Source organism: Melanerpes formicivorus, unplaced genomic scaffold (assembly GCF_026170545.1).
Source record: "Melanerpes formicivorus ecotype bairdi unplaced genomic scaffold, bMelFor1.0.p_v2 SCAF_10, whole genome shotgun sequence".
Taxonomy (NCBI): domain Eukaryota; kingdom Metazoa; phylum Chordata; class Aves; order Piciformes; family Picidae; genus Melanerpes; species Melanerpes formicivorus.
Window position 1 is genome coordinate 9,457,160 of NW_027142362.1, and position 26,265 is coordinate 9,483,424.

Here is a 26,265-nt window from a genome sequence, read left to right on the forward strand (position 1 = left end):
CCCCGACAAACAACAAATGGTTTAACCTATTGAATGTTACCTGTTTCTGTAGAAATCTTTAGATGTAATAAAAAACATTCAGTTATGTTGTGTTTCCTGAGGTGGGACAAAACATCAAGGGAAGGGAGGAGGAGGAGGAGGAGGAGGGGCTTGGGGTTTGTTGTTTGTTTTTTTTTTAGCCTAGAGATCGATGATCGTTGAGGTCTCTTCCAACCTTAGTGATACTGAATATCTGAAGGGGACCTAGAGGAAGGCTGGGAAGGGACTGTTCAGAAGGGTTTGTGAGTGGTGAAATGCTGGAAGAGGTTGCCCAGGGATGTGGTTGAGGCCCTCCCCCTGGAGACATTGAAGATCAGCCTTGATGTGGCCCTGGACAGCCTGGTCTTGTTGGAGGTGTCCCTGCTGACTGCAGCAGGGGTGGACAAGATGCCCTTTGAGAGTTCCTCCCAACCCAATGCAATCTGTGAGTCTGTAAAACCAAACCAAAATGTCTGTGTGTCAAAAGGGGAAAACTTACATTGCTTATTAGAAATCTTTAAATGCCAGGATGTGGCTCAGTAATGCCAGGATGTGGCTCAGTTGATAGCGCATAAGACCCCTAATGGGAAGGTCATGAGTTCAAGCCTGCAGTGGGCAGTAGTGTCCTCCCTACTCTAGTCATGAGGTCTGTGGTGACAGGTTGGACTCGATGATCTTTGAGGTCTCTTCCAACCTTAGTGATACTGAATACTGAATAGAGAAGAACCAAGGGAGGTTGGTGGATGCCCCCTGCTGTATGTTGTCTTTGTGAGGGTCTGTCGCTTCTCCCAAGGGACAAGCAGTAGGACAAGAGGGAGCAGCCTCAAGTTGTACCAGGAGAGGTTGAGGTTGGAATTTCTTCCCCCAAAATGGTTGTCGAGGCCTGGCCCAGGCTGCCCAGGGCAGTGGTGGAGTTCCCATCCCTGGAGGGGTTTCAAAGCTGTGGAGATGAGGTGCTGAAGGATGTGGTTTGGTAGAGACCTGGCAGTGCTGAGTTAATGGTTGGAGTCAATCTTAGAAGTCTTTTCCGAGCAAAACAATTGAGTGATTCTAAATTCCTCACCAAAGGACCTCTTGTAGAGTGGCTATGGGCATTGAGGTGCTGGAGTGTGTCCAGAGAAGGGAAATGAGGTTGGTGAAGGGCCTGAAGCACATGGTCTGTGAGGAGCATCTGAGGGAGCTGGGGTTGTTCAGTCTGGAGAAGAGGAGGCTGAGGGGAGACCTCATTGCTCTCTACAACTATGTACAAGTAGGTTAGAGCAAGCAGGGGACAGCCTCTTCTCCTTGGTGTCAAGTGACAGGACCAGAAGAAATGGTTCCAAGCTGTGCCAGGGGAGGTTCAGGCTGGATGCTAGGAAATACTTCTTCACAGAGAGGGTTCTCAAACACTGGAATGGTCTCTCCAGGGTAGTGGTGGAGTTACCATTCCTGGGGGTGTTCAAATGTGAGGACAAGGTTTAGTGTTGACCCTTCAGTGCTGGGTTGGACTGGATGATGTTGGAGGTTTCTTCCAACCAGGTATATTCTGTGGTTCTGTGAAAGTGGTTTTGGTCAGAGATGGAATGTGTTTTTCCTGTTGAAGAGAAGCTTCATTTTCCTGCTCCTGTTTTGTTTTCTCTGCCAGGCTGTCTCTAGGAATGTCTGCTGGGCAGCCATCCCAGAGCCTGGTGGCAGAGCCATTTACCCAGCACAGCATTTTCAGTGTCTTGCCTTGAAATGCAGACACAGCTGAACTGCACAGAGGCCTGAGGTTGAAGATGTTGCACCTTAATAAATAATGTGACAGAAGTACCACAGTGCAGAGATCTTGTACCTTGGAGGAGCAGAAGAGGAGGAGAAATGAGTGAGCACAGCCTCTCCCTGTGCTTGGAGACTGGGAGTTGTCTGCAGCCAGTGAGCATCACTAACTGGGGGAAGCTGGAGAATTCCTGACTGCTTGTCTGCTGTCCCTTTGGGTAGTCAGCAGGGATACAGCCACTGTGCAAGTGGAGCTGTTGACTTTACAGCTTCATGACAGAGGAACATCTGGTTGGGATCACACCATAGATCCAGGGAATACTCTGGGGCTGTGGACAGTTACATGAAATCTGCCATTGTTGTGACATAGTCAGGCTTCCCAAGGAGCCTGTTTCTACACACAGAGATGTGTCTGGGCTGAGGGGTGTGGAGGCAGCAGATCATAAAATGGTTGAATTGGAAGGCACCCTAAAGATCACCCAGTTCCAAGCCCCCCTGCCGTGGACAGGGACACCTCCCACTAGCCCAGCTTGCTCAAAGCCTCATCCAGCCTGGTCTTAACACTTGCAGGGATGACATGTCCACAACTTCTCTGAGCAGCCCATTCCAGTATCTCATCACCCTCATAGTAAACAACTTCTGAAGTCCAATCTAAACCTGCCCTGCTCTAGTTTGAAACCATTGCCCTTTGTCCTGTCACTACAACCCCTTCTAAAAAGTCCGTCCCCAGCTTTCTTGTAGCCCCCTTTAGGTACTGGAAGGCTGTTAAAAGGTCTGCCTGGAGCCTTCTCCAGGCTGAAAATCCCCAACTCTCTCAGCCTGTCCCCATAGGAGAGGTCTTCCAGCCCTCTGATCATCTTTGTGACCTCCTCTGAACCCTCTTCAACAGATCCATGTCCGTCTAGTGCTGAGGGCACCAGGGCTGGCCGCAGTACTGCAAATGGGGTCTGACGAGAGCTGAGTTATGGGTGGTGCTTAACTAGAAGTGAAACCCTAACTACAAATTGTCATTTGTGGCACAATCTGTAGACTGAGATGCACTTTTGAGGTTAGAGTTGGGTTTTTAAGCAGGACACATTACACAGGGGGATGTTACATTCAGTTTATTGAATTAACAGAGAGCTCAAGTTCTGTGGCAGCGGTTCTCCAGACGTGAGGTGAGCACCTGCGTAACCATGGTGTGGGAAGGCAAAATTAAGGCTTTTGGAGGGCAAATGATGATATCCATGAGTATGAGTAGCAAGCAAGGAAAACAAAGTTTCAAGTCCTGCTCTTACCAAATCTCTTGGTTTGAATCTTAGTAGTCAACAGGAGGAAGACAAATGCTGCAGACAAACTCTTCATATTTGAACGTTCCCTTTGGTCCAACCTTGGCTTCTTTCAGCAGGTCATCCACTGAAAGGAAGAGTAAAAAGTAAACCAGGAGTTTGAGTGGTAAAAGAAAAAGATTGAGTGGTGCATAGTAGGGATGTGGTGATCTGCAAAATGCAGAATTGGAGTTTTCCAGTCATTTTTGTTGGGAGCAAGAACACTTGGAGCTCACTTGGAGGTCCCATCTGGATTGTTGTTGTAAATTAGCATCATCCAAGACTTTGATTTTGAGTTCCATGCCTAACTTCTGGAGCACAGGTGGTCATCTCTTTTGAGCTGTGCGTGGCAAAGAGCCACACATTTAGTCCAAACTGGCTTTTGATTGCTCTTGGTAGGGCCTGTCCTGGTTCAAGCGGGACAAAACTATGTGCCCATGCAGGTTGTGTGCCTGATTTTAAGTAGATTTGTGTGGCTCTTGTCAATACTGGTGTTGGAAAATGAAGAAGACCACCTCAGGCTGGGCTCTAAGGGCTGGAAGTACTTGCACAGAAGTGGTCACCCTGCAGTAGTGATGGCTGTCCCTCCAGCTTTGGGAACAGCTTGGCAGGGACAGCAGTTACCTAACTCAAAAGTCTCTGGCTAAACCATTAAAAGGGATTTTTTCCTGTCAAGTGATGTCACTAAAACAGAAGGAATGACATGTGAAGAGCTGTTAGATGTTGCTGAAGGAAGCTGCTGCTGGGAATTACATGCCATCTTCCTTTGGGAGACAGGAGAGGAGGCAAATTCCTTCTTTACTCATAACAGAGAGAGGGTTGGTGCTAAAGCAAAGATCAGAGAATCCCAGCAGCTTCTGTCTGATGTTTTGGGCAGCAGTGTCCTTCAGTAAGGCTTCTAATACAGCCCAGGAGAGGGTTTACTGGTGTGCTTGCTGGTGTTGAGGGGCTGTGTCCAGTGTCGTGAGCATGTTGGGGGGGAATGGGGCAGGTGGTCTGTTGGAGTGAAAGGCTTTGGACCTCCATTTATCATTTGATGACACAGGATCATAGAATCCCTAAGGTTAGAAAAGACCTTTAGGATCATCAAATCCAACTGTAACCCAACACCACCATGGCCCTTAAACTATGTCCCCAGGTGCCCTGTCTACACATTTTTTTGACACCTCCAGGGATGGTGACTCCACCACCTCCCTGGGCAGCCTGTTCCAATGCCTGACCATTCTTGTAGGAGATAAATGTTTCCTAATATCCAACCTAAACCTCTCCTGGCACAACTTCAGGCTGTTTATTCTCATCCTGTCATTTCTTGGGAGAGGAGACCAACCCCCACCTGATCTAACCTTCTTCCAGGGAATTGTAGAGAGCAATGAGGTCTCCCTCTCAGCCTCTTTTTCTCCAGACTAAACAACCCCAGGTCCCTCAGCTGTTCCTAAGCAGCCCTGTTCTCCAGATTCTTCAGCAGCTTCATTGCCCTTCTCTGGACCCACCTCAGCCCCTCCATGTCTGCCTTGGAGTGAGGGCCCAAAACTGACCCCAGGATTTGAGGTGCAGCCTCATCAGTGCCTGATACAGGGGAGCAATGAGCTGGAAAAGCCTAGATTCAACAACAGAGGAAGATCAGGAGGGGAGTAAGAAGGTGGGGAACATTTGGTTCATCTTTGGTTTGCAGAGTACCTTCTTCCTCAGAAAGCTTTTCTCCTAGTCTGGTGAGTTTAGCTCTCAGCTCGGAAACAGCGATGACACCTTCCTTCTGCCTGTCTATCATGGACAAAGCCGTGAGGATCTCGCTCTCGGGCTCCTCCTGCTTCATCTGCCTGTACATGATGTTGAGGAAAGTGGAGAAATCCAGCTCTGCATTCCTGTCTGCAGAAATAAGAGCAGATTCCTTAGGGAGGGCTTGGGTTTGTAGTCTGGATCCAGACCTCAGTATCCTCCTCTCCCAACCAGTTCCCCTTTCCAAGGGCACCTTCTCCTTTTTGCCTGACTCTGGTGTGGACCACGATGGACCCACTGCTGGGGTCTCTCTCCTGGCCACAAAGCCCACTTAGAGCTTTGCTAGACTGCTAGAATCATGGAATTGTTTGGGTTGGAAAAGACCTCTAAGATCATTGAGTCCAACCTTCAACCTGAGACTACCATGGCCATTAAACCATGTCCCCAAGTGCCATGTTGACATGTCTTGAACACCTCCAACAGACCGTGACTCCACCACCTCCCTGGGCAAGCTGTTCCACTGCCTGACCACTCTTGGAGGAAAGACATTGTTCCTAATATCCAACCTAAACCTCCCTTGGCACTATTCCAGGCCATTTCCTCTCATTCTGAGTCTTTGTGTCCAAATTTTTTAGCCCAGGCCACCCTTCTCTCATGAATCTTTGGTCTTTGTGCTGTGAATTCATTCGTACAGGCCCGTAAGAGGACAGATGTTGGAGCTGTTCTGCCTCTCTGGGTGGACTGCTCAGTTTCCTAGCCTCCAAATCCGTAATCAACCTCCCTTTCTGCTTTTGGAGTTTTTCTGGTTTGACTTTGGATTGACTTTATTCAAAGCACATCAGACTAGTTTTGGTGACTGCTCCTGGTTATAGAATCATAGAATTATAGACTGGGTTGGAGTGGAAGGGACCTTGAAAGTCATCCTCTTCAAGGGCTTGTGATGATAGGATGAAGGTCAATGGATTGAAGTTTGAAGAGGGCAGATTTAGACTGGAGATTAAGAGGAGATTCTTCCCAGTGAGGGTAGTGAGACACTGGAACAGCCCACCCAGGGAGGTTGTGGTTGCCCCCTCACTGATGTGTTCAAGGCCAGGCGGGATGAGGCCCCTTGAGCAACCTGATCTATGGGAGGTGTCCCACTAGGGGGTTGGAACTAGGTGATCTTTAAGGTCCCTTCCAGAGCAAACCATTCTATGAATCTGGTTCATGCTGCTTTGTCTGAGTATTGTCTCCTGGGCTCCAGGCGGCCTCCTTGTCTCGGCACGTGGTCTCCTGACGGTGGAAAGGTCGCATTTCTCCCTCCCTAACCCGGAGTGGTTTATTTAAGGGCTGCCACTGCTCTTTGCTCACCGATCTTGTGCAAGTGCAGGTGCCTCTGCACCTCTCCTGGCGTTGGGCTGGCTCCCAGGCACCTCATCACTACCATCAGGTCAGAGGCTTTGATCTTCCCTTTTTGTTTCTTGTCGTAGAGGGAGAAACATTCCTTGAACTCTAATTAAAAACCGACACTCCGTTAGGCCATGTAAGCTCACATTCATCTACCAGGGAGGTTTTCTTCTCCTGCTGCCCGCTTGGGCGGCGTTGGGAGAGTTCCAGCAGGGATATTGTGTCTGCTTCGGAGTGTCTCCTTTCAAGGAGGATGATGGACAGTGGGGGAGGACCCTGGGTAAAGTGCCAAAGGCAATTAAAATCCAGGCTTGTGAATAGCGAAGCTAATTGGGGTCCTTCGGGCTGATGAAGCGACTCTGAAATGGGGGTCAGGCTTCTGAGGGTGTTAGAGCACTGTGAAAAGGGCTTTTCTCTGCTTCCTGGAGGCACAGGATCGTTTGGGCTGGAAGAGATCTTTGAGATCATCGAGTCTAACCATTAACCCAGATCACCACTAAACCATGGCCCTCAGCACCGCATTCCCACGTCTTTGAAACCCCTCCAGGGATGGGGACTCCACCACTGCCCTCGGCAGCCTGGGACAGGGCTTGACAACCCTCAAGGGGAGCAAATTGTTCTTCACGTCCACCCTAAACCTCTTCTGGTACAACTTGAGGCCATTTCCTGTTGTCCTACCGCTTGTTCCCTGGGAGAAGAGACCAACACCCCACTTGCTGCAACCTCCTTTCAGGGAGCTGTAGAGAGCCAGAAGGTCTCCCCTCAGCCTCCTTTTCTCGAGGCTGAACAACCCCAGATCCCTCAGCTGCTCCTCACAAGACTTGATGGGGTGTGAGAGAGCATGCTGAAGGACTGAGCTGTGGGGAGAGGTGCAGGACTCTGGGTTGGCCCCTGCCATGATCCTTGCAGCCACCGACTGGGTTTTGATGAGACCAAACAGCTGAAAATGTCACGTTTGACGTCTGTGCTGGGACAGGAGGTGAGATCAGGTGAGTCCAGCAGAGGCTGTGCCTGCCCTGCCACCCTCCCACTGCAACATCTCTGCATCCTCACCTCCCTCACCCTCTCCCTTCCCCCCACAAACAGTTCCCAGTTCTCAGATAACCAGCCGAGGCTGGGAGCTGACCTAGATAAAGCTGCCGTCTCCCAGCCTCTTACTGGGCACACTGAGTGCCCTGGGTGCAGGGCAGGAGGGGAAAGAGAAACCAGTTTGTGCTGGTGCCACCACCCTCTGCCACCTCCTCATCCTCTCTGTCCCTAGGACTTGCTGCACTGGGAGTGCTGGGTGTCCTATGGGTGCTGTGGTGGGTGCTGGGTACTCTCTGGATACCATGGTGGGTGCTGGGCACTCTCTGGGTGTCCTGGTGGGTGCTAACTGCCCCGTGGGTGCTGTAGTGGGCACTGGGTGCTCTCTGGGTGCTATGGTGAGTGCTGGGTGCCCCGTGGGTATCATGGTAGATACTGGATGCTCTCTGGGTAGCATGGTGGGTGCTGGCTGTCTCATGAGTGCTCTGTTGGACCCTGGGTGTCCTATGAGAGCTGCGGTGGGTGTTGTCTGCCATATAAGTACCATGGTGGGGGCTGGGTGCCCTGTGGGTACTGTGCTGGGTGCCCCGTGTGTACCATGGTGGGTGCTGGGCATCCCAGGGGGCAGCACCCCACGGGTGCCATGTCCTCTCCGTGTCCCAGCCGCCACCCCCGCCCTGCTCCAGCGCTGCCGAGCTGCTGAGCCCCGGGCTGCAGATTAACAGATTTCAGTAATACTCTTATTTCAGCTTTCTTCTGCCCTTCTCCCAGCAAACCCTGCCAGCCCCAGCCCTTCTCTTCCCCAGAAGGACTTTATTCTGCCTTCACCCTCCTCTTCCCCCTCCACCTTCACCCACCCTCACTGGTGAAACCTCCAGCACTGCCAAGGGGCACCTGAAATGCCTCCTGGCCCCAGGGCCGCTGTGGGACCACCTGAAATACCTTCTGCTGTGGTGGTGGGACTGGGAGGTTACCTCTGCTGGTCTCCATGCAGTCCAGTTTGAGGGGCTGGAGTAGGGAGGGGTTCAGCTCCTTGCCTGTGCCCATCAGCTGCTTAATGAAGTTGGGGAGAATTCTCTGGGTTTAGGGCAAGGAGATGCCCTGGAGGGCTGGGAGGGAGGGAAAGGGGGTGGAGGGGTGGGGGTGGAATACAAGCCCAGCTTGGGAGTCTGGGGAGAAATCCCATTTTTAAATAGGGATGGAAATAAAAACCCATCTAGAAGTGTCAACAGCTGCATAAAAATCTGTCAACATCTACATAAAAAGACAGGTAGATAGTGAAAAAAAAAATATATATATCTTTAAAGATGTCTAAAAACAAGAATGTAGCTAAAATTAAACATGTAGGAACCCAAATATAGAGAAACCCAAATATATAGAGGCTGAAGTATATAGAAAAATAAATATATAGGAACCCATATAGATATATATAAATATATAGAAACCCAAATATATAGAAAAATAAATATATAGGAACCCATATATATATATATATAAATATATAAAACCCCAAATATATAGAAAAATAAATATATAAGAACCCAAATATGTGGAAACCCAAATATATAGAAAAATAAATGTATAGGAGCCCAAATATATAGAAGCTAAAATATAGAGAAAAAGAAATATATAGGAAACCAAATAATTAGAAGCTAAGATATAGAGAAAAATAAATAGATAGGAACCCAAATATTTAGAAGCTAAAATAAAGAGAAAGATAAATGTATAGGAGCCCAAATATATAGAAGCTAAAATATAGAGAAAAATAACTATATAGGAACCCAAATATATAGAAGCTTAAATATAGAGAAAAATAAATATATAGGAAACCAAATATTTAGAAGCTAAGATATAGAGAAAAATAAATAGATAGGAACCCAAATATATAGAAGCTAAAATATATAGAAAAATAACTATATAGGAACCCCAATATATAGAAGTTAAAATATAGAGAAAAATAAATATCATCGTATCAGTCAGGGTTGGAAGGGACCACAAGGATCATCTAATTCCAACCCCCCCTGCCATGGGCAGGGACACCCCACACTAGATCAGGCTGGCCAGAGCCTCATCCAGCCTGGGCTTAAAACACCTCCAGGGATGGGGCCTCAACCACCTCCCTGGACAAATATATAGGAACCCAAATATTTAGAAGCTAAAATATAGAGAAAAATAAATATACAGGAACCCAAATATATAGAAGCTAAACTATATAGGAACCCAAATACTTAGAAGCTAAACTATATAGGAACCAAAATATTTAGAAGCTAAACTATATAGGAACCCAAATATATAGAAGCTAAACTATACAGGAACCCAAATATTTAGAAGCTAAACTATATAGGAACCCAAATATATAGAAGCTAAACTATATAGGAACCCAAATACTTAGAAGCTAAGCTATATAGGAACCCAAATATTTAGAAGCTAAACTATATAGGAACCCAAATATATAGAAGCTAAACTATATAGGAACCCAAATATTTAGAAGCTAAACTATATAGGAACCCAAATACTTAGAAGCTAAACTATATAGGAACCAAAATATTTAGAAGCTAAACTATATAGGAACCCAAATACTTAGAAGCTAAACTATATAGGAACCAAAATATTTAGAAGCTAAACTATATAGGAACCCAAATATATAGAAGCTAAACTATATAGGAACCCAAATATTTAGAAGCTAAACTATGTAGGAACCCAAATATTTAGAAACTAAAATATGTGGAAAACCAAATATATAGAACCCCAAATATATAGAAAAATAAATATATAGAACCCCAAAGATATAGAAAAATAAATACATAGAACCCCAAAGATATAGAAATAAATGCATAGAACCCCAAAGATATAGAAATAAATATATAGACCCCCAAATATATAGATAAATAAATATATAGAACCCCAAATATATAAAGAAATAAATATATAGACCCCCAAATATATAGATAAATAAATATATAGAACCCCAAATATATAAAGAAATAAATATATAGAACCCCAAATATATAGAAAACCATATATATAGACCCCTAAATATTCAGAAGCTAAAATATATAGAGAAATAAATATATAGAAACTAAAATATGTGGAAACCCAAATGTATAGGAAACTAAATATCTAGAACCCCAAAGAATAGAAAAAGAAATGCATAGAAACATCTCCCAACAGCTACATAAAAATCTAGCACCATCTACATTATAAAAAGAGATAAATTCAAGTTCCCCAAATAAAAATATATCTAAAATGAAATCTGTAGGGAAAAAAAAAAAATGAATGCCTAAAAATAAAGACAGAGGAAGAATAGACATAGAGAAAAATCCAGCAATGTCTGGAGTAAAATATCTGTCAGCAGGTAAATCAAATGTCAGCATCTCAAATAAGCCCAGGCTGGATGAGGCTCTGGTCAGCCTGATCTAGTGTGGGGTGTCCCTGCCCATGGCTGGGGGGTTGGAAGTAGCTGATCCTTGTGGTCCCTCCCAACCCTGACTGATGCTATGATACTATGAACTATCTCTATGTGTATAAATATCAAAATACCTTAAAAATTTCTACCAATAGATCTGAGGTATAGGAAAACAAACGGCCACAGAAGCAGCTCTGTAACATATGTATCAACACGTGAATAAAACATAGATCAACGTCTCAAAGTATGTCAATGTCAGCAGGTAACAGCCTCACCCCCCCTTAAATTAGAAATAGATCTAAAATCAAATCCATCAGTAAATCTGAAGAAGAAACACCTGTGGAAAAAGGGATAGGAAAGTGGCTCAACATGCAGGTGAAAATACACAGCAGCACCTCAAACTCGTAAGTGAAAATAGAGAGAGAGAGAGCAGCATCTGGAACGAGGCAACTGTAGGTGTGAAAATAGAAGTGAGATGCAAAACTGGGGGTAAAAATAGAGCTTAAATTAAATGTGTAGATATATATATGAGTAATACAGGGAGAAATACATGTATATGTATTTATATATATATAAAAAAAAATATATATAAATATATATATAAATGAACATAGAGAAAATGACACAAAAAATATACAGATTAAAAACAAACATATTTAAAACAGGTAAAAGAAAAGGCATATAAAAATATACATAACATGGAATAGATGAATAATAAACATATGTAATAGTAAACCTATGTCAAATATCTATCTAAATAAATATATATATATATAAAAGCAGAGGCATGTGTTTAACTAAAGTGTATATAAATACAGGGATATATATAAATGAATATATATAGAGATAGATAGATAGATAGATAGATAGATAGATAGATAGATAGATAGATAGATAGATAGATAGATATAAAACTACAGATATATATATGAGGTGTTTAAGCCCAGGCTGGATGAGGCTCTGGCCAGCCTGATCTAGTGTGGGGTGTCCCTGCCCATGGCAGGGGGGTTGGAACTAGATGATCCTTGTGGTCCCTTCCAACCCTGACTGCTACTACTATGATAAAAGCACAGATATATATAAACACACACACACATGTCTATCTATCTATATATAAATTAGCTAAGCTACTTTTGCTAATTAACCCCCACCCCAAGCAGACCCCAACTCTCCTTACCATTAATTTGATCCTGGGACAGAAATTTTGCCTGGTTCGTGGAAGCAGGGAAGGAAAAGGAGATGGGGGGGGGGGAGAGGAGAAAGACATATTCAGCTTAAAAATCAGGAGGTGGGGAGCAGGAGGGAGCAGTTTTCTATCAACCCAGCCCCTTTCCCTCACCATTGTTTTGGGGCCTTCCTGGTGCTTGGTGCTGCTGGTTGCGTTGGAAGGTGTCTGAAGCTACTTTTCTCCTTGATTAAGGGCTAAAGTCCTGCAGCGTGGGGTGGAGCGTGGCCAGGCTGTAATAAATACCCCGCTGCCATGGCTACCAGACCTGATCCTGCTGCCAGGGCTGGATCCTGCTGCCAGGGCTGGATCCTGCTGCCGGTACAGCTCCTGCTCCCACGCCCTGCTGCGAAGGGCTCTTCCCAGCCTGCACAAAGCCTTGGGACGCTCTCAGCAGGACTCCGAGCAGTGATGTGGACGTGGTTTAATGGGCATAGAATTGCAGAATCACAGAACCATTCAGGTTGGAAAAGACCCTCAGGATCACCAAGTCCAACCCAGAACCCTACTCTGCAGCGTTCAACCCTAAACCATATCCCCAAGCACCACATCCAAACCACCTTTAAACACATCAGGGGTTGGTGACTCCACCACCTCCCTGGGCAGCACATTCCAAAGCCTGACCACTCTTGCTGTGAAAAGCTTCTTCCTAATGTCCAGTCTAAACCGACCCAGTCACAGCTTCAGGCCATTCCCTCTTGTTCTATCACTAATTACCTGTGAGAAGAGACCAGAAACAGCCTCTCCACAATCTCCTTTCAGGTAGTTGTAGAGACCAATGAGGTCTCCCCTCAGCCTCCTCTTTTCCAAACTAAACAGCCCCAGCTCCTGCAGTTGCTCCTCATAAGATTTATTCTCCAGGGCCTTTTATCCCATCCTGTCCTCTACAAAAAGATCAGAGAATCCCAGACTGGTTTGGGCTGGAAGGAACCTTAAAAAGGTCATCTAGCCCAACCCCCCTGCAGGGACATCTGCAACTAGAGCAGGTTGCTCAGAGCCCCGAACAACCTGACCTGGGATGGTTCCAGGGATGGGGCATCTCCCACCTCTGTGAGCAACCTCACCAATTTCTCACCAGCCTCAGTGTCAAACATTTAATCCTTTTCTCTTGTTTAAAGAGCTGAGCCAGCAGCTTGGCTGGGGGGGTTGGGTATGGGACAAGTGATGTTCTGCCTCTCCAGATCCACCAGTGCTTGAGTATCCTGAAAAGAAACCCAACAACTGTGTAGCCAGGGCTAGCACGTGTGCGTGAGATGAAGCACCTGATGCCAGGCTGTGCTGGAGAGACAGACCCAAGAACAAAACACTTAATGGCTGCAGGGACTACAGCATGGACCAGACCTTTCCCAGGATAGGTCCTGCCCTGTGACAATGACACAGTCAGGATCCTTCAACAAGGAGCTGCTTGAGGAAGCAATGTGAGTCACTTGTGTTTTGCCAGATGTTTTTCTTCAGTCATCTGGATTCCATCAGCTGGGCTTCCATACACATTTTACAGGCATATACCATCACAAGGCTGCAGCTGGAGCTGCAGGAGCTCAGCACCATCACCTAAAGCTGGAGAAGTGGTGAGTGGGAGCAGCAGCCCACACAGAACCTATGTGAATGAGGCTGGCCCTGGAGTTCACCCCCAGCCTGATGCTCTTTTTGGGGTGTTTTGAAGGGATTTGGCCCTGCCTGCACTCTGCAGCGAGGGCTCAACCCCAGTGCTGATGACCAGGACAAGAGGAGGACTCTCTGAGGAGTCACAGCTGAGCAGAGCTGTGGTGAAGGTCCAAGGTAAGGAGGCTCAGCCCCTTCCCAGCATGTTTACTGGGCTGAGAGCAGCGTGGGAAGAGCAGAGAAAGCTCTCCCTGCCAAGACATGGGGAGGGTGAGAGTGCTCAGACTCCCTGGCAAAAACCACTCCTGTTAAAGGCTGGGATGTTCTCCAGGATGCTGCTGGTGGGATGGGGGTTCAACAATGGTGTAAGTCTAGAGTGCTGCACCCCAGCTCCAGTACAGGAGGGGTTTGGTGCTGTCCTGTAAGCACCTGGAAAAGTCCAACATGGAACTATGCAGGTGTCAGGGCTGGTGGGTGGAAAGGAGTCTTGTGTCCAGTTCTGGGGTTCCCAGTTCAAAAGAAGCAGGGAATTACTGGAGAGAGCCCAGTGGAGGCTACAAAGAGGTTGAAGGGCCTGGAGCATCTCTGTAAGGAGGAAAGGCTGAGAGCCCTGGAGCTGCTGAGCCTGGAGAAGAGCAGCCTGAGAGGGGATCTGCTCAGTGCTCAGCAAGAGAGAAAGGGTGGGGGCAAGAGGATGGGGATAGACTCTTCCTGGTGGTATCCAGTGACAGGACAAGGGGCAACAGGCACAAAGTGGAACCCAGGAGGCTTCCCCTGAACAGGAGGAGAAAGTTCTTTGGTGTGAGGGTGCTGGAGCCCTGCAGCAGACTGCCTAGAGAAGCTGTGGGGTCTCCTTCTCTGGAGAGCTTCCAAACCCCCCTGGCCATTGTGATGCTGGGCAAGCTGCTGTGGGTGCCCTGCTTTAGCATGGTGGGGTTGGACTGGATGATCTCCAGAGGTCCTGTCCAACCTCACCATGCTGGGAGGAAAACCAGACTAAAAGCAGTAAACCCAGAGGAGACAGCCCTCCCACAAGCCTGGCTTTGAAGTGTTAAGCCACAAAGACTATTTTCCCCTGGGGCTGGAACACCCCCTGGCTAGGTGGGGTGCAGCTAACAGATGACACCTCTTGCAGCTGATGTTGGTCAGGAATTTATTTGAAATACATCTACATTAGAAAAACTAGATATATAGATATATATATATATATTTACTCTTCTTTTTGCTTCTTCTTTAAATCACTCTAAAATATCAAAACTTATAAACTTTCCTTTGCTGCATGGAGGTTGCTCATGTGCAGGGTGTAAAATGCCCAGGGCTCAGGGATATAGATGACACCAGGGTACTTCTTCCTGAGGATTTTGTCATTCCATAGCCAAACCACCCAGAGGGCAATGAGGACCAATGTGATGATGAAGGAGTAGAAGAGGAAGAGCCCATTGCTGTCCAGGACAAGTCCTTTGCGTTTCTGGTGCATCACTAAAGCCATCATAGCAAAGAAGGTGAAGATGTAGAGGATGAAGATCTGACCCTCTGTCACCAGATACCTACAAAGCAAACACCCACCTGTTAGTGCCCACCCTGGGAGACAGTATGGAGTTCAGCACTGGTTAGGCCACACCTTGGGTACTGTGCCCAGTTCTGGGCACCTCAATTTAAGAAGGACATTGATAGACTTGAATGTGTCCAGAGAAGGGCAATGAGGCTGGGGAGAGGCCTTGAGCACAGCCCTGTGAGGAGAGGCTGAGGGAGCTGGGGTTGCTTAGCCTGGAGAAGAGGAGGCTCAGGGGACACCTTATTGCTCTCTGAAAGGAGGTTGTAGCCAGGAAGGGGTTGGTCTCTTCTCCCAGGCAACCTGTGACACAAGAGGACACAGCCTCAAGCTGTGCCAGGGGAAGTTTAGGCTCGAGGTGAGGAGAAAGTTCTTCCCAGGAAGAGAGATTGGCCATTGGAATGTGCTGCCCAGGGAGGTGGTGGAGTCACCATCCCAGGAGGTGTTCAAGAGGGGATTGGATGTGGCACTTGGAGCCATGGTTTAGTCGTCAGGAGGTGTTAGGTATTAGGTAATAGGTTGGACTTGATGATCTCTGAGGTCTTTTCCAACCTGGTTGATGCTGTGATTCTGTGAGTGAGGGCAGCTCCCAGCACTTCCAGCTTCAGCCGTGGAGAGCATCTCAACATCCAAATAATCTCTGCTGCTTTCTCCTGCCAGCCCTGAAGCTGTGATTTGTTTTCATGTTCCTTATCAGTAATTTAACTGCTGAGCTGGGGGGAGAATGGCTAAAGAGATACATGCCCAGTATGGGACTGGAAAGGTGCTTGGGCTCAGGTTGTGACTGGGATGCTTCCAAGGCAGAACCAAAGCCAGAATCTGGCTCTGGCCTGTGGATTTGTGCTCATCTAGCCCTCAAAATCCACTGCTCTCCCCATGCTGTGCCAGGCAGTGGGTGGGTGTTAGCAGGGAGGAGGAGGAATGACACTCTATGCTTCTTAAATCTCAGCGATTCAGAGCTGGAAAGGGAGTGCAGTAACTGGGAACTGACCAAATCAGCTTGATGATTTTGATGATCAAAAATTAATTTACTGTGTAAAGATGGTCTCAGCAGGGGGGGGCAAAGCCATGGGCAAGAGAGAGAACATCATCCCTGCAGAGGAATGAAAGAGTTGTTTGGCTGCCATCAGGGAATGCATTTGGGAAGATGGAGCTAATGAAAATGGGAAATAAATAAGACCTCTCTCAAAAGGCCATTTGGAGCTGCAGGGCAAGCTGAGGAGGCAGCTTGTGAGCATCAGGCAGGCCTGGGCTCTGTGTAAGTTGCCTGGGCAACTGGTGAGAGCATCCTCATTGTCACCAACAAGCTGAGACCTGGTGGAGGAGCTGCAAGCACCTGGTGACCAATCCAAAATCGTCAAGGAACAGTGCAAGGAACAGCAGCCTTGGAAGGGATGCAGATGGCAAGTGAAGGCTGGAAGCTGGAGCTCTGGCAGTAACAATATGGAATCCCAGACTTGTTTGGGTGGGAAGGGACCTCCAAAGGTCATCTAGTCCTACCCTCCCCTGCAGTCAGCAGGGACATTTGCAACTAGAGCAGGCTGCTCAGAGCCCCAATCCTGGCCTGGACTTGTTCCAGGCAGAGGGCTTCTACCACCTCTCCTTCCTCTCTTTTCCCTTGCCATCAGCTTATTTAAGGTGGAGGACCTGGGGGCAAAGCTGTGGAGGTCTCCTGGTGAAGCCTTTGAGGAGATACCCTTGAGACAAAGACTGCTGTGATGTACTGGTGTGAGTAACTGGCACCAAGCAACCTGGGCCGGGGTCTCACAACCTTCAGTATCAGACATTTCTTCCTTCTCTCCATTCTGAACTTCCCTTTTAGTTTAAACCACCACCCCTTGGTCTGGCTATGGATGCAGAAACACCCCAGGCAGGGAGAGGAGTGCTGTGGGGTGCCCCTCAAGTTGTCCCACCTTGCAAAGGCTGCAAATTTCAATGGGATTTGATTTGATTTTCCAGACCTGCTCTGGGGACTGGAGAACCCCTTGGCTGCATGCTGTAGGGCTGCTTGTGGTTCTCCCTCTTCTTCCCTCACCCACCCAGACTGGCAGAAGCCACTTACCAGTAATAAAGGCTGCTGGGCCCCATTAGAAGCAAGGCAGCCACTGGCATCCTGCTCTCCTCTTCAACAGGGGTGAAGCAGCCAGTGAAATAGATAAAGAGTATCAGGAAAAAAGGGATATACCTGGAAACAAACAACTCCAATGGGTGGTGTGACCTTGGAAGGTGTTTAACCCCACCCCTCCAAATCTAAAATAGGTTCCTAGACAATTCCTGTGCTGAGCTGGGAATTAATTTGGTGACCTACCCTGGCCACACATCCTCAGGCAGGTGAAGCAGCAAGTAACTGGGGTGCTGTGAGATCACAGCCCTGGCCATGCAACACAACAAGGGCTGGTGGTGCCTCGTGCAGGGCTAGGGCATGTCCTGGCTGCACCGAGTGCTCCTGCAGACCATGAGGCCTCTGGGATCTCACAGGAAAAGCCCAAGTTTGCTGGTGAGGTCACACACTGCAGCTCAAGTGCTCCATCAAACAATTCTGTTTGTTACACACCCAGGCTCCAAGAGGCTGCGTGGGAGCACTGGGTTGTGTTACAAGCTGCACTGCAGGAAAGCAGGATGTGGACCAGCATTTCAGGGACCTAACAGAGGCCTTCTTTTATTTAGAATCACAGAATAGTTTGGGTTGGAAGGGACCTTTAAAGGTCATCTAGTCCAACCACCCTGCAGGGGAAAAAGAGCAGGATTTGCTTGCTTCCTGGTGCTCAAGGGAGGGGATTCTGCCCCTCTGCTCTGCTGAGACCCCACCTGCAGTGCTGGAGCCAGCTCTGGAGTCCTCAGTACAGGAGACAGGGACTAGCTGGAGCATTCCAGAGGAGACCAGGTCACTTCCAAGCTGGTATTCCATGATAATGTGAATCTAGCCCTTTATATGCTGCCAGATAACCTTGAGCAGAGGGAAGGCTCTCCCCTGCTGGGCTTTCCTGGTTTATTTGCTGTTATGGCACCACAGAACCCCATACTGGTTTAGGTTGGAAGGGACCTTTAAAGGTCACATCTAGTCCAACCTTGCTGTAGATAGCAGGGACAGCTGCAACTAGAGCAGGTTGCTCAGAGCCCCAAACAACCTGAACTGCAATGGTTCCAGGAACGAAGCAGCTCCCACCTCTCTGGGCAACCTGGGCCAGGCTCTCACCACCCTCAGTGTCAAACATTTCTCCCTTCTCTCCAGTCTGAATCTCCCTCTTTTAGTTTCAACCATCACCCCTTGTCCTGTCACAACTCTGACCCCATCTTTATCAGCACTGAAAGGCCACAAGAAGGTCTCCCTGAGACAGACACATCGAGGGGGACCCAGTGGCTTTCCAGGGAGAAGATCACTCTAATCTCTCTCTGGCTATCAGAACTTTATCTCCTGCCAGCTTTCCTCAGCTTTGCTGTGTTTTTTCCCTAGCTATTAAGCTCAGATCAGATCTGCTCTGCCTTTCCTTGTGCTCTGCTCTGAGGCTGCACATGGGCTGCCAATTGCTTACCACATGGAGTGACCTAAATATTCATCGTAGTAGTAGAGGAGCTCAAAGGAATCAATCTGCAAGGCAACCAGAAGAGATTTAAAAGGGCAGAGGGAACAGGAAGTTATTAAATGAGAACATGCAATTACTGTGGGAGGTTTAAGTGCTTGTATAGAGAGATAAATAAAAGCCTCTTTACCAGGGTCTCTGGCTTCAGGTTCTTGATGATGGGATTCTCTCTCACAGACAGGTGATGCTGGTAGCCGCTGAAAATCAGGCGATGGTTCACCGAGTCTCCCACCAGGTGGATGCTGGCTCCCATGACAAACATGATGATGCTGACATAGATCATGGATCTTGGTAAGGTCTTGGGGGATCTCTCAATGAGCTAAAAACACAGAGATGGAAGTTCTTCACAGAAAGAGAGATTGCCCATTGGAATGTGCTGCCCAGGGAGGTGGTGAAGTCACCATCCCTGGAGGTGTTTAGGAAGAGACTGGATGGGGTGCTTGGTGCCATGGTTTAGTTGATTAGATGGTGTTGGGTGATAGGTTGGGCTTGATGATCTCAAAGGTCTTTTCCAACCTGGTTTGTTCCATTCCATTCCATTCCATTCCATTCCATTCCATTCCATTCCATTCCATTCCATTCCATTCCATTCCATTCCATTCCATTCCATTCCATTCCATTCCATTCCATTCCATTCCATTCTTCTCTATTCTTCTACTGTACTCTACTCTACTCTACTCTACTCTATTCTACTCTATCATCATTGAATTCTACAATGGGTTGGGTTGGAAGGGACCTTAAAGATCATCCAGTTCCAACCCCCCTGCCATGGGCAGGGACACCTCCCACCAGATCAGGATGCTCAAGGCCTCATCCAGCCTGGCCTTGAACACCTCCAGGGTTGAAGCCTCCACAGTTTCTGTGGGCCACCTGTTCCAGTGCCCCACTACCCTCACAGTAAAGAATTTCTTCTTTATATCTAATCTGAATCTACCCACTTCCAGTTTAAACTGTTACCCCTTGCCCCATCACTACACTCCCTGACAAAACAGTCCCTCTTCTCTCTCCTGTAGGCTCCTTTTAAGTACTGGAAGGCTGCTTTAAGGACTTCAGGCTGAACAACCCCAACTCTAAGCACATCCTCATAGGGGAACAGTAGCAAGACAAGAGGTAAATGGCATAAATTTGAACATAGGAAGCTCCACCTAAACATGAGAGAGAACTTCTTTATTTAGAGGGTGGCAGAGCCCTGGAGCAGTCTGCCTAGAGAGGTGGTGGAGTCTCTGGAGACTTTCAAGGCCCACCTGGATGTGTTCCTGTGTGGGCTTTATTAGAATAAACCTTTATTAGAATAAACCAAAGCAGGTTGGAAGAGACCTTCAAGATCATCCTGTCCAACCCATCAACCTTTAGGCTTTAGGTGCCCCTGCTTTGGCAGGGGGGGGTTGGACTCAATGATCTTCAGAGGTCCTTTCCAACCCCTGCCATGCTGGGATTCTGTGATTCCCTAAATGCATCTCAGGTGCATTTCCACCAGCCTACCTGGCTTCCAGATGTGAGCACACACTTATCCCTGCTTACAACACTCCAGGCTTGGGGCAGAGTGGCTGGAAAACTGCCCAGCAGTAAAGGACCTAGTGGGGGTTGGTCAACAGTCAGCTGAACATAAACCACTGTGTGCCCAGGTGGCCAAGAAGGCCAAAAGCATCCTGGTCTGGATCAGCCATGGTGTGACCAGGAGGAGTAGGAGGTGATTGTGCCCCTGCACTGGGCACTGGTGAGGCCACAGCTCGAGTACTGTGTTGTTTTGGGCCTCTTGCTCCAAGAAGGACATTGAGGTGCTGCAGTGTGTCCAGAGGAGGGCAACAAAGATGACAAAAGGTCTGGAGAACAGGGCTGGTGAGGAGCAGCTGAGAGAACTTGGTTTCTTCAGGAAAGGAGACTGAGGGGAGACCTTCTGGCTCTCTCCAACTCCCTGAAAGGAAGTGGGAATCAGGTAGGGGTCAGTCTCCTCTCCCAAAGAACAAGTGATAGAATGAGAGAAACCAGGCTCAAGTTGCACCAGGGGAGATTTAAGTTAGACATTGGGGAAAAAAAATCTCTTCCCTGCACGAGTGGTCAGGCACTGGAACAGGCTGCCCAGGGAGGTGGTGGAGTCACCAGCCCTGGAGGTGTTCCAGAAACCTGTGTGGCCATGGTACTCTGGGACATGGCTTAGTGAGCATGGAGTTGTTGGGCTGACAGTTGGACTTTGATGACCTCAGAGGTCTTTTCTAACCTCAACAGTGCTATGACTCTATGAGACCCACCATTTCTGCCCTTGGTAAACCTCCCTGCAAAGCAGCACCCTGCCCTGAGTCGATGTTTGGACCTAGTCAGTGATCTGCTCCAGAACTGCTTCACTAAATGTGCTCAGAAGGGATGAATGAGAAACCAGAAGGCTGCAGCCTTCTCTGCTGAGCAGATCTGCAGGGCTGGCTGTGCCCTCCAGTGGTGGGAGAGCCTCCAGCAGCATCCAGCCCAGCACAGGCACTTCACTCCCTGGCCAAGAGACCCCTGCTTCTTTCTAGTTCTCTGCTGGGTGATTTTCAGAAGGCTCTGGTTGAACTGGTTGGGTTTTTTTTCTTTCTTTCCTCAAGGAACCAGACTCACCTTGCTGTGTCCTTGCTTCTGAAGAGGAAGCTGCATTTAACCCCCTATCTAGAAATATCTCCTGGCCAGCAGAACCGGTTGAGGCAACCTTTGGAACACCAGCTTCAGTTACAAGCTCTCCCTGTCCCTTCTCATGGTCTCCTCAGGTCTGGGTGGAGGCACAGAGGTAAGGTTGGCAGGGAGCCTGGTGTTACTCAGAACCTGGAGCAAGCTCCTGCAAGCCTGGCTGGGGATGAGGAGCAGGAGTTCTCTCCAGCAAGATGCTCCTCACTCTGCTTGCAAAGCTGGGAAGACCTCAAAAGTCAATCTCCTCTCCAGTGGTTCAGGGCTTGGGAGTCACAGGTCAGAGGGGGACACATCAGCCCAGCCTGAGGATCAGCTGGGGCCACCTTCACCTCTCCCCTGCCTCTGCTGCCAAATCAGCTTTGCAGCTCTTCATAAAACAACGAAAAGCTCCTTATTTGTGTTTAATTTTGGGGCTTAATGTTCCCTCTCTCTGTGACCGCTCTGTGACTGCCAGAGGAGGCAGAGAGGACACGGACAGCTCTTATCTGATGGAAAAGGAGGGTGGGACGTGCCCTTGGAGAGGACACTGGGCAAGAGCAACACACCCTGAATAACAAATGGCTTTGGTTGTGTTGTTTTGCTGTGGACCAACCCCTTTGTGCTGTCCACACACCACTCCTTAGTGCTGTGCTGCCAGGGAAGGCCAAGCCAGCAGATTTTAAGCTGATGAGAGCCCAGCCTGCAGTAATGGGCTGTCAGATGGTGAGGGGGCAAACCAAGCTGCAGAGCTTCCACACTCCCCAAAGGACCAGATCACAATCACAGCATCACAGAACGTCCAACCCCCCTGCCAGAGCAGGACCACCTGGAGTAGGTCACACAGGAACGCATCCACAACCTCTCTGGGCAGCCTGTTCCAGGGCTCAGTCACCCTCACAGTGAAAAAGATTTTCCTTATGTCCACGTGGAGCCTCCTCTGCTCCAGCTGGCACCCATTCCTCTTTGTGCTGTCAGTGGACATCACTGAGCAAAGCCTGGCTCTGTCCTCCTGACACCCACCCTTCACATCTGTGTCAACATGAATGAGGTCACCCCTCAGGCTCCTCTCTTCCAAGCTGAACAGACCTGGCTCCCTCAGCCTTTCTTCAGCAGGTTCCACTCCCTTCACCATCTTTGAATATTCCTTTCTGGCCACACCAGCACAGACCCATTACTGTTGGAAAAAACCTCTTAAGACCATCAAGTCCAACCTTCTGCCTGACATCTCCATGACCACTAGACCATGTCCTGAAGTGCCACATCTACTTGTTTTTTGAACACCCCCCGAGGTGGTGACTCCACCACCTCCCTGGGCAGCTTGTTCCAAGGCCTGACCATTATCTCCAATCTCCCAGACAGACTCAGGGGAGGGAGAACCATTCACATCTTGGGCCATAATTCAGTTTCTAGCTGATGAGGGTTAAAATCTAATTGCTTTCTCCTATCTTCTGGCAGCAAAGTATTTAATAGAAGACTTCTGATGATGTGTGAGTCCTGAACCTCATCAATAGTTTACACCATCCAGCAGCTGACAGCTGAAGCAAGGTAAATTCAAGCTAAAGACACAATTCAAATGTCAAAGAGCAAATGTAATCAAGCTCTGAATGATTTAGAATGTCTACTAAAGTCCCAGCTGGCTCAGGAGGTCCATGGGTGGATGTTGTCTTAAAAACACCACACTGGGCATTGGTGAGGCCATACCTTGAATATTGTGTTCAGTTTGGGGCTCCTCACTCCGAGGAGAGCATGGGGTGCTGGAGCAGGTCCAGTGAGGGGCAACGAAGCTGGTGAAGGGTCTGGAGAACAGGGCTGGTGAGGGACCTGGGGTTGTTCAATCTGGAGGAAATGAGGCTGAGGGGAGACCTTCTGGCTCTCTACAACTCCCTGAAGGGAGGTTGGAGGCAGGTGGGGGTTCTCCCAAGGAACAAGTGATAGGACAAGAGGAAATGGCCTGAAGTTGCACCATGGGTGAGGAAGAGCTTCTTTACTGGCAGAGTGGTCAGGCATTGGAACAGGCTGCTCAGGGAGGTGGTGAAGTGACCATTCTGCAGGTGCTCAAGAAACGTGTGGACATGGCACCTGGGGCCATGGTTTAGTGGCCATGGTGGTCTTACAAACAACTAGTTGGACTCAGTGATCTTAGAGATCTTTTCCAACTGAAAGAATTCTATGATTCTATGAAATAGGGTCCTGGCTCCTCCTGATTTCAGAGTTCCCATGGGGAGCAATTTGCTTTGTAGATGGAGCAGACTGAGTTGTATAAAGATGGTTGCTGGGTGCCCTTCTAAATATGGCCCCAGATGGCTGGGGCTGGCTCACTTGTAGGGGCTTGTGACCAACCAACATTAGGTCTCCCAAGTTCCCAACCTCCATACCTTTACAAACCTCTATTTTCTGCCCTGTTTTAACACCCAGTAGCTTGAAATAAAATGGCACCACCTCCAGCTTTTACCTTTAGCAGAAGAAAGGGTGTGATCACGTTGTAAGCCATGTGGAAATAGTCTCCAGCGCTTGGTTTGTTCAGAGGAAACCACTCCAAAGGCAGGATGATCTGAGGGAAAAGAAGGCACAGCAGTGTCTCTTCATCAGTGATACAGACAATGGGATCAAGGGTACCCTCAGCAAGTTTGCAGGTGACACCAAGCTGAGAGGTGAGGCTGAGGTGCCAAAGGGATGAGGTGTCAGCCAGAGGGAGCTGGAGAAGTGGGCCCGGGTGAAGCTCATGAGGTTCAACAAGGCCAAGTGCAAGGTGCTCCTCAAAGGCATCCCTTTGGGGTAGAAACCAGCCTAGGGGTCTACCCTATGGGACCACCACAGCTTTACCCCCCCTATCTTCTACCCTAAATAAGCTGATTGCAAGCAAAGAGAGGTGGTAGAAGCCCTACCCTGGAACCATTCCAGGTCATAGAGTCATAGAATCACTAAGGCTGGAAAAGACCTCTAAGATCATTGAGTCCAACCACAACCAACATGTCACGTTGGACAAGGCTCTGAACAACCTGCTGTAGGCTGGTTGGCCTAGATGAGCTTTCAAAGTCCCTTCCCACCCAAACCTGCCTGTGACTCTATGATCCTAAAGCACTGGGCCTGCCTCTGCCCCACTGACCATTGCAATGGGACGTCCAAAGTCCAGCACCCAGTTCTGCAGGGTGAAGTAGAACCACAGATCCAAATGAAACGGGGAGGTCTTGAAGGTGTCCTCATTCTTGACTGCTCCATGCCTAGAGAACACAGAAATGAGAGTGTCAGCCTTGTGTCATGTAACAGGTTTCTGAGGAGGCAAGGAGCAGACTCCAGGTGTGTATCCCCACCCGGAACCTGCGCTCCCCTGGCTGCCATCGCATCTCCAGGCTTTGGGATCTGTGGAATAAGCACAAAGTTGAGAGGAGGAGGCGGCAGAGCAGTGAGGAGGCTCTCCCTGGCTGGGAAGTGAGCACAAAAGCGAGCTGGAAAGCTTAAGTGATGAATTAAGTGCAACTATTTTTAACTTTTGCATGACAAAGCAAAATTCAACTCCCGTGGTACCTCTGCCGAGCGCTAAAACTGCGCCGGTGCCTGGTGGTACTCCAGCACAGCCTGCTCTGGAGGCACTATCACCTTCATCTTCCACACTCAAGAGCTTCTGCCTCTGCAGAGCAAGGCCTGATCCAACCCCCTGCTGAAGCCCTTCCGTCAAATAACCTTCCAGCACCACCAGACCATCACCTCCCTATGGGAAGAGTGGGTGAATCCATCTCCTGTGGTGCCCAGAGCAGCATCAGCTGGATCAACCATGAGCTTGTGCTACCTGAGCCCCAGGTCCAGACACAGTGGATGGAGGAAGAGGATGGTGGAAGCCCTGGACAAGTCAGGGTGTCCTGGATGAAGCTAGGAGAACTGCAGCTGTCAAACCCTGGAGCAGCTGAGGTAAACCAGGATGCTGTGGACAAGGGCAAGTGAGGGAACCCTATAGGAGGCTGAGAGATCCCAACCCTCCAGGATACTCTGGACAGCTGCAGCATCCAGGATATGGGGATGGTAACCAAGATGGGGCTGGAGAGCATGGGATAGGGTGGTGGTGCCTGGCATGGGGCTGAGGGGCATGGTAACTGAGGATGGGGCTGGGGGGGGATGGGGTGGGATGAGATGGTGTTACCTGAGATGAGGCTGGAGGGCATGGGATAGGGTGGTGGTACCCAGGATGGGGCTCGGAGGCATGAGATGGGGCTGAGGTACCTGGAATAAGGTGGTAGTACCCAAGGGGGGTCTCGGGGGCACAGGATGGGGTAGTGATACCTGCGGTGGGGTAGTGGTAGCCAGAATGGGGTTGGAGAAGCACAGGATGGGATGGCAGTACCTGAGTTGAAGTGGTGGGAAGCTAGGATGGGGCTTGGGGGTACAGGATGGAACTGGGGGGCACGGGATAGGGTGGTGGTACCCAGGATTGGATTCGGGAGCACGGGATGAGCTGGGGGCTGGATGGCGCCGGAATATCCTGGGGGATCTTGGGGCAGGATGAGCGTGGGGCTCAGGGGATGCGTCGGGGACCCCCGGGGAAATGGGGAGGGGGTTGTCGGTGGCGGTGTCCCAGTCTCATTCCCGTACCCATTCCCATTCCAACCCTCCCCGCTCCCTTCTCCCGCCGCTCACCTGCCCGGGTAGAGCGTCCCGGCGGGCTGGGGGGCTCCCGGGGCCACCGCCGGGAACGGCCGCCGCCGTGCCGTACCCTGCATGTGCCCGGCCCGGCTCGGCCCGGCCCGCTCGGTCCCGGCCCCGCTTCTCCCGGCTCGGCTCGGCTCGGCTCGGCTCCGCCCGCGCCCCGCCTCGGAGCCGGGGACCCAGCAGCGGCTGCGCGGCCGCAGCCTCCGGGACCGCCCCGGGAGAGGCGGCGTGTGTGTGTACGTGTGTGTGTATGTGTATGTGTGGGGCGGGGGGGTTGGTGGCTCGGGTCAGCCCTGCACGGCTCGCATTAGCCCGGCACGGCTAGGGTCAGCCCGGAACGGCTCAGCCCAGCACGGCTTGGGTCGGCCCCGTACGCCTTGGATCTGCCCAGCACGGGTCGGGTCGGGTCGGGTCGGTCTAGCACATCTCGG

At 49.3% G+C, this 26,265-nt stretch overlaps 2 protein-coding genes across 3 annotated transcripts; both read right to left on the reverse strand.

Moving 5' to 3' along the window:
• Positions 1 to 2,847: 2,847 nt before the first annotated feature.
• CALML4 (calmodulin like 4) lies at positions 2,848 to 12,041 on the reverse strand. 2 transcript variants are annotated; one of them, XM_068143553.1, is made up of 6 exons: positions 11,936 to 12,041; positions 11,774 to 11,804; positions 6,129 to 6,269; positions 4,740 to 4,928; positions 3,033 to 3,150; positions 2,848 to 2,920 (listed from the first exon to the last, which is right to left on the reverse strand). In XM_068143553.1, exons 1-5 carry the CDS (start codon positions 11,936 to 11,938, stop codon positions 3,053 to 3,055), a joined length of 462 nt encoding a protein of 153 aa, XP_067999654.1. In that variant the 5' UTR covers positions 11,939 to 12,041; the 3' UTR covers positions 2,848 to 2,920; positions 3,033 to 3,052. The 2 variants fall into 2 exon arrangements, with proteins under 2 accessions (XP_067999654.1, XP_067999653.1); XM_068143552.1 differs by having other exon boundaries at positions 2,853 to 3,150.
• A 2,521-nt stretch (positions 12,042 to 14,562) lies between these two features.
• CLN6 (CLN6 transmembrane ER protein) lies at positions 14,563 to 25,998 on the reverse strand. Its single transcript, XM_068143555.1, has 7 exons — positions 25,823 to 25,998; positions 24,300 to 24,414; positions 23,646 to 23,744; positions 18,687 to 18,875; positions 18,509 to 18,564; positions 17,038 to 17,160; positions 14,563 to 14,970 (listed from the first exon to the last, which is right to left on the reverse strand). Exons 1-7 carry the CDS (start codon positions 25,903 to 25,905, stop codon positions 14,682 to 14,684), a joined length of 954 nt encoding a protein of 317 aa, XP_067999656.1. The 5' UTR covers positions 25,906 to 25,998; the 3' UTR covers positions 14,563 to 14,681.
• Positions 25,999 to 26,265: the final 267 nt, after the last annotated feature.